Below are 8,266 nucleotides of genomic sequence, written 5' to 3' on the forward strand. Positions count from 1 at the left end.
CATTATTATCAGTCATTATGCAAATACACTGTTTAAAAGACCTGTAGTTAGCTGAGACTGAAGAAGTCACTTGGATGAGTGACGAAATGTTTCTCCCACTGAAAACGCTACGTCCAGATGAACAGAATCAACTTTTGGAAAATTATCTGTGCCATTTTTTTTTTTAAATATAAAGCTTCTGTTTTTTTTTTTTGTTTTTTTTATGTCAGTCAAATTACTATTAACAAAAATAATACATGTACTTCAACTGCAATATAAGAAAGGAATAAATAAATGAGCAACATATAAAGATAATATTGACAATAACTCAATTTATGTGTACGTTTTGATTTGAAAAAAAGTTCAATTATAAAAAAATAATTACTTAAGAATAAAAAAAAATTAAGGTATAATTCAGGAAATATTCAAGCCATGTAAACTGAACTATAGAAGAAGTTCATTAAGTTTAAGTTATTTAGGGGTTCAATCTGATTTTTATGTTTAAGGCTTGAAGTGGAGAATTGAAATTAACATAGTCATTTTACTGATCAATACATTTAATTTAGTATTAATTTATTATTGATGACACAATCTTACTTTTGACAATTTCACAAGAGAAGAAATTGAAGAAAGTGGACTTCATCTACTATTTATTATTTATTTGAGTCTTTCAGCACTGGAGGGTGCTGTAGCCTCTCTTTTACCAATATAATATATTTTAAAGAAGTCTTTAATTTCAAGTGTAGTTGGAACTCTGGAAACTGATCAATTTAGGGTTGAGCCTAAACCTTAAACAACTTTGAGTGCTCTTTCACACAAGATACCTGGAGATACCAAGGTACATGGATTAATATATAATCATCAATAGACCCCAAGGTTGTTCATAATGGCTGTTGAGCTGTTACTGAATGTGTGCATCTTTTTTAAGTAGAAATTTAAAAGAAACAAATAGATGCTGTTGGAGGAAAAAATGTTTTTTTTCTTGTTTTGTTGAACACGTTTTCTTTTGTTGATATCAAAGGTCTCGTCTGTCATAGTAGACCCATACTCATGCTTATTATATTTAGAAATCTACTTTATCCATCAGTTTATTCAACTTATGTCCATGCCATGTTCACTTTATATTAAAGTAGACATCTTCCTTTTCCCTCGCACATTTTCCAAAAAAAACTGCATCCATATCCACAGGGGGAGTTTCCTGTTACACAGAGCAGGAGGAGAATGGGAGGAGTGATGAGGAGGAGGAGGGAAAAGAGGGTGGAGAGGAGAGCAGGAATGTCCGAGCTGAGGCATTGTGTTCAGTTATCGCACAACCACACAAAGCGAGAGAGTGAGAGAAAGGAGGGAGGAGGGAGGGAAGAGTGACTGCTGGGAAGTTGAAGCTTTCTCAAAAGGAGGTGTGACTCAGGCGTCGACGGGTGAACAGAAGCTCTTCCATGTGTGGATAGAAACTGCTCAACTGATTTATTACAGCAGGATTTTACTTAAAAACAGACTGGAAACCTTAACTTATTAAAAGTCTGATTGACAAAGTGGAAGCCTGACCTGCACATGTACAGATCAACTGACTGGATCTCAGACTGGTGTGAAGCTTGGATGCCTTGTTTACCGATTTAAAGCCAAAGCAGCTGATCTCAAATCTGTTTGGATTTGATCATTGTTAACAAAAAAGAAGACTTACTGAAAGGACTAATGAACCTATGTGACATTCGATTGGTTAAATGTACTTGACTGTTGGAAATTCATGGTGATCAACTGAATGGTTGCCTGCTTTGACACATTACTGGCATCCTGATCAACTGAGGTCCATCTGATTGGTTAATTGATAATTAAAGAAGCACTGCTGGAGCCATATTTGTTGGCATCGGGATGAGCGGAGCAGGGGACGTGGTGTGTGAAGGGTGGCTGAGAAAGTCACCCCCAGAGAAAAAACTGAGGCGCTATGTGAGTATTTTATTTGAATTTGAAACATTTTGAAAAAATGAAACATACAAAAAACTGTGCATATGTTCTGTATATATATATGACTCATCTTTGTGATGTCCAGTGTGGATATATGAAGTATCCTAAAGCTGTACAAAGATTTTTAATCAGGAGTACAACTGCATAAGTATTACCAACTGTTCATGGAGGTTTGTCTCTGTAGCATTTAATTAAGTTTAAAGATTTGTCTCAGTTTCATCAGTGTTTACACAGTGAGTCATTTCCTACAGTTACACACTCTTGATTATAAAACAATAAAAAACATCCATCCTAACACAGCTGTCAACTAGACAGGAAGCAACACTGTAATGCTACTTGACTTTGTAGTACCACATTATAAAATACAGAGAATATTATTTGTAATTCTACAAAACTGTCTATGGTTTACACCATCCTTCACATTAAGACAGCTGAGATAGGCTCCATCACCACCATGAGCGTGAACTGGATTTGCAGTTAAGAAAATAAACGAATGGATGAATTTTTATTTCTAAAAAATGAGAATTCACACATTATTTATTTGACCCCATTCAGAATACAGCTAATACACAAGCTAAATCTAGAGAAAAAGAAAAACAGCTTGATTGTATGCTATATTTTTAGCACAGCTACAATATTTTTACTACAGTTAGCATATTAGCGTGCAAGCTAGCTGTTTGTTTATTTCAGTAAATATGCAGACTTTTAATTACAGCTAGCACAGCAGTCAATATCCTTAAAGTGAAATCTGTAGCAGTTTTGTATTTGTATTATATTGTAAGACAATTTATTTTTGAGTCCTTTCTCTATAAATTTATGTAAAATGCATACATTGTTACATGAATAAAGCCAAAAATGTTCATCAATAATCCCATTATCTTTGAAAAAACAAAAAAAGATGTGACACAGATAAATACCAGCCACTGGTATTAATAAAGTTTATTTAAAACGGATAAAACTCAGTCAACAAGGCTGATCCTTAGCTGATATATTAGCCCTACACACTGACTGTTATACAACTTGTCATTGGAAACATAACTAACTTAAAGATGAGCTACAAAATTGCTGCAATGTAACTTGTAATCTGATAAACATGCAAAATGAACGAAGTGTAAAGTTCTAGCTGCTGTCAAAAGAAACAACTGTTTCTAATTACATGTAAGCCACAAAAATGTTATTTAGCATTTTTCAAATCCCAAACCTGACAACGTGGCACTGTGCCTGTAATGAATACCAGAGACTTGGACCAGTTTTGTTTTTTCCTGTATTCTCCTTCACTATGTAGAATAAGTGGAAGGATGGATTCATGAATTCATGCAAGTTGGTGTGTCCAGTTGCACCACTGGCTGCTTTATTCCAGTAAAGAAGCAGCTTAGGCAGTTAGGATCACATGCATGCACCACATATTTGGCATGCCTTACCAGTGAGTTGAGCTAATCTCATCTCTCCATTCCATATTTTCCCTTGATGTTTTATTCTTTCCATTTCTAAAAAAATGTTTGGTGTGCCTTTCTCTGTGTTTCTCTTTCATTCTTGTGCTCTCTCTTCCTCTCCTATTATCACATGTTTTCCTTTCCTCCTGCCCCTTCTCTCTCTCTCTCTCTCTCTGTCTTTGTGTGTGTGCAGCGGAAAGTGAAGGATAAAAAAATAGGTCAGAAGAAAAAGTGCTAGGAAGTGAAGCTGCCTACAATACCAGAATCTGCTCAGGGAAAGCTGAACAATTTCCATATTTGAACCAGCAACTTTTTACATGAGAACACGGGCCCTCTGAAGAAATAGCTGAAGCAGAGCATCACTAAAAGGCCGGCGAAAAGCACAGAGAAACTGTGCCAGCACTAATTAGGCAGACTTCAATTTAATTCTTCTTAGCTGACATCGATAGACCCATCGCAGCAGGGAACGTTTTTTAGGAGGGAACAATCAGATTTCAAAGAAAGTGCAGTGCTGGAGTTGCACTTTCTTACTGCTTGTTTAAAATGAAGGAGACCGTGCAAATCCATTGGAATCAAAGAAGAAGAGCTGGAGGAAAAGGGAAAAGAAGACAAGAGACGAAGATGCAGAGAGGCGAGACGGCAAGAAAAAGAAAGTTGCTCCAAACAGACAGACCATTGTTGAGTCTGTGTATATATTCAGTCATGATGGTATATACAATGAAATGTGTGCAAAGAAGCGCTGCATGGCCAGCTGTGCCTCTAATATCAACACACTCACACTTAAGCACACAAACACACACAGTCCCCTATAATGGAAGGAACAGAAAGTTTGTGTGTGTGTGTTCATGTATAGTGGGTAAAGTTCATGGAGTGTACTTCGTCACACACTCCCTGCTCTGTTGAAAGCTGTGTGTGGGTTATGTAATAAACCAATTACACTCAGCTATGCCTGGTTGGACGATGAGGGCCTTCCTGAAGATTTAGAAGATTTGAAAACACACGAACACACACACACACACACACACACACACACACACACACACACACACACACACACACACACACACTCTGGAAGCAAACCAGGGATAATGATGAGGTAAATTTTGAAACCTTGAGTACAATAACACATGTTTTACACACACACACACACACACACACACACACAGAAGGTCAAACACAGTTGAAGAAAGAGTTGGCTCTGCAGAGGCCCTCTCTTGGATATATATCACAGTGTGGATACCTCCAAAAGTCCTGCTCTCCATCAGAGCAATGGTGCTCTACAGACAAGTTCAAAACCTTGCCTTGAAAAGGTTTGAATGAAGAGCTCTGATTTCATGCGTCCCAGCACCACAGATGCTCAAACACCACTCAGCAGCACCCACAGAGTTGAACGTTACTTAGCCACAGCCTGTAAAGTATGTAGCATTTATGGCACTCAGTAGGATAATGGGATACAATGATCTATCTAAATTGCTGGTGTGAATGGCTCTTATATTTGACATTTATTCCACTCCATTATGCAGTTGCATCCGATTAATGCACAGCTGGATGCTACAAGATCAGTCAGCCATGGTGCACCTGAAATGTTACATTTCACCTCGAGAGCCCTAGAGTTATTCATGATTTCAGTTTTCCAAGTTGAAAAACTCTTAACCTATGACTTAAATGAAATACAGCAAAGCCACATAAAAAAGCTAATTCTGTTTCACTCTAATTTGGGTCCTATACCTAACATTTGTTCAGTGTATGAAACTTTAGGCTTTAAATGGGCAAAGGAGGAACTGTTTTATTTGGAAGCAGATCTGAATCACTGTGTTTACAGCTGTGAGATGGGGCGTTGACCTTAGCTGAGGACATGCTCTCTGGGGCAATTCTAATTTCTTTCTTTTCTCCTTGTTGGTTCTGCTAGTAATATTGAGATCTGGGAATGACATGGGCAGTGATGGGAATAACGGCCTTACAAGTAACGGCGTTACCAACGGAGTCACTTTTTTCAGTAACGAGTAATCTAACTAATTATTATTTCTATCGTTACAACGCCGTTGCCATTACTAACAAGAAAATGCGGTACGGTCTCGTTACTATTTATCAACAAACAGACGGTTGAAGCTGTGTTCAGCTTACCGCATCTTATATCAGTTGCATGGAAGTAGCTGAAAGTAATCTGGACGCTACAGCTTTAAGCAGCTGCGCATGCTCCCGCGGATGGCAATCACTTTCTGGTTGACGATTTCTTTTTGGCATAAGAAGTGTAGCTAGTGGACAAAACAATCGCATGAGTTCTGCTGTTTGGCTGAGGAAGAATAAAGTAGTCGTGGTAAGCCAATCACATGACCACTTTAAGATGACAAAGCAACAAGGAGATATATACCAGTTTTTAAATTGTGTTGATAGTCACGATCAACAATATATACACAGTGCTTTTTCATCATGTTTACTGTCTGAGGACAGCGCTAGCAAGCACTCTCTGCTTATGACCAAAACAAAAAACAGCCCTTTTGTGTTGGTGGAAAAATTAACCAAGTAGACCAATCAAAAATGATATAGCAACATGACATTTGGTTGTTTTGGAAGAGGGGGAAGTTTTAGGAGTGACGGTGAGAGAGCGAGAGAGCGAGAGAGAGAGAGAGAGCGAGAGAGAGAGAGAGAGAGAGAAAGAAAGACAGCAGAAAAAGAGAGAGAGCGAGTCTTGAGCTGTTGAGAGATTTGTGATGTTTAGTGTGTTTGCAGTGTGTAGTTAGTGTGTAGTGCTGTGGATAGTTTTGTGTTGTGTGTCAGAACAATGAGGCAACTGCTGTCTCCAGGTGATACACCTGCTGCTGTCAGACCTGCAGGTATCAGGCTGTGATGTTCTCCTTTATAGTGGACAGAAATTATTTTTTTGGAGTGGCACAAATAATTTGTGTGGCATCTTATTGAATGAAGAACAGCTGATTGTTCTGTAAATAGTTTGAAATGGTTATTTAAAAAATCAAGGTAAAAGTAAATGGATGCAAATAACTTTGTTGTTTGCAAAACTTGTGCATAGGATTTTAAAATTGACAATTTATATTTGCATTTAAAGTTATGAAATATGATTCATTAAACATGTTTGTGGTTGTTACAGTAAAAAATAACTTTTTCTACTCTGATTTTATGTTTTTTGTCTGATTTTAGATCAATTGTGTTAATACAGTATGTCAAAATGAAAACATAACTGTAAATTCAGACACGTGAGGTTGTGCTGAAAAGATGATACCAAACAAGGCAAAGTAAATAGTTTTTAAAGGTGAAATGTGGAGGGAAAATCAAAAGTAGTTAAAAATGGCCAATTGTACCCTGGACCCCAGAGGGCTAAACATTTTTTTTAAAGTAACGTAACAGTTACTTTTCAAGTAATTAATTACTTTTAGAATCTTGTAACTTAGTTACTAACTCAGTTACTCTTTTTAAGAATTAATTACTTTTTCAATGTAACTTGCCCAACACTGGACATGGGTGACAAGCGCCACTAAAAAACGAAGCCAGTGAGTGAAGAAAAGGACCACACTGAAATACAGTTAAGGCATATTTATCTGGATTAGAAAGCAAACGTAAACAGGAAAATTACCACCAATTATCTCTTGTAATGTTTTCCTTTGCAATCTAAGCTTAACTTCTTCCCAGCGTGACACTTCAAAGACCATCTGAGGAATTTCTGAACAACGAATAGAATGAAGTTGCTATTGGTCAAAGTCATCGATCCATCCTGGTACCTACTGTTTCACTTCCATAGCACAAAATAATCTTATTTCATCGTATCTTGAAATGAACTGTTTACCCCCCAAACATCAAATTCAAATACTTTCAGAAACAATTTGTCTAAATATGCCAGTCAAAAAAACCTTGAAGCTAACTAACATTGCATCATAGAAAGGGACAGTGCGTGGAAGCGGGGCCACCAGTGTTTACATCCTGTTACACGAATCATAAGCCAGGACCTCTATTAGTGGGTTGTAGATGTACACTTCCTTCTGTACAGTCATACAGTTAAAAGGTGCAGTTCAGGAGAAAGAAAACAGTTCCTTCATGAAACTGTTCTCTAGAAGTTTTTTAAAATATATTTTTGAGGAACTGGGTCTTGTGGTAAGAAGTGCTGCTGCTGATGTTTTACATGTAATTTAGTTCTATTATATTTAAAAGAAAGCAGACATCTCCAAAATTTGGCAAATGACACCAAGCTAGATAGATTTTAAAAAAGGACGCAAATGTGTTTCCATTTAAAACCTCTAAAGTCTTTGAAGGAAACTGAGGCGCCTAGCTTCTTAGCATATTCATTTACAGCCATGTTCAAGATATTATTCATCTAAATTTTGTTTACGTTGAAATAAAGCATTTTAGAATAATTTAGTCAGTTTTTTTTTTTAGTTTTTCATAAATGAAACTGTCTGCAAGTGACTGCAAACAAACAGAAAGTGTTTTAAAGTCACATGTTTGCAGTTATGAGAGCTCAGCACTAAAAGGAATGAGAAGATTAGGGATTACAGATGAGAAGATGAGGAACTGAACAGCAGGAATATTGTTATTCAGGTCTGGTGTTAATTTTGGCTTGGAGACAGGATGGAGGAAGTGTTATTTTAGATCCATTGTGCCCTTTTCCTGCTGAGGTCAAAGGTCAAAGAAAGAAACCAAATGAAAGGAGAGGAGGAAAGAAGCTGTTAAAGGAAAAGAGGTTATCTTTATTACTTTAGGTGGATATAAGGCCGCTGCATGGGAGCTGTAGGTGATAGAGAGGAAATGCACAGTGGACATAGGCAATAAACACAGATCAAAGGTAATGCTATAAATGTTTCAGAATAAGTCAAGTCAACTTTATTTGTCAATTCTGCCACATGTACAGGACATACAGAGAATAGAAATTTCGTTACTCTCAA

At 37.1% G+C, this 8,266-nt stretch overlaps 1 protein-coding gene across 5 annotated transcripts in view; it reads left to right on the forward strand.

Moving 5' to 3' along the window:
- The first annotated feature begins 1,296 nt into the window (after positions 1-1,296).
- The window catches only part of LOC102289393 (GRB2-associated-binding protein 1), a 30,273-nt gene continuing 23,303 nt past the window's right edge, over positions 1,297-8,266 (forward strand). For all 5 annotated transcript variants that reach the window (XM_042215321.1, XM_042215317.1, XM_042215319.1 and 2 more), the window contains exon 1: positions 1,297-1,923. Coding sequence is in view for 4 of the 5 variants with exons in the window: in XM_042215317.1 (XP_042071251.1) it covers positions 1,849-1,923 (75 nt within the window). In the remaining variant the exon portion in view is untranslated. The remainder of the gene's footprint in view (positions 1,924-8,266) is intronic.

Source organism: Haplochromis burtoni, unplaced genomic scaffold (genome assembly GCF_018398535.1).
Source record: "Haplochromis burtoni strain Fernald_Lab_line unplaced genomic scaffold, NCSU_Asbu1 Contig_695, whole genome shotgun sequence".
Classification (NCBI taxonomy): domain Eukaryota; kingdom Metazoa; phylum Chordata; class Actinopteri; order Cichliformes; family Cichlidae; genus Haplochromis; species Haplochromis burtoni.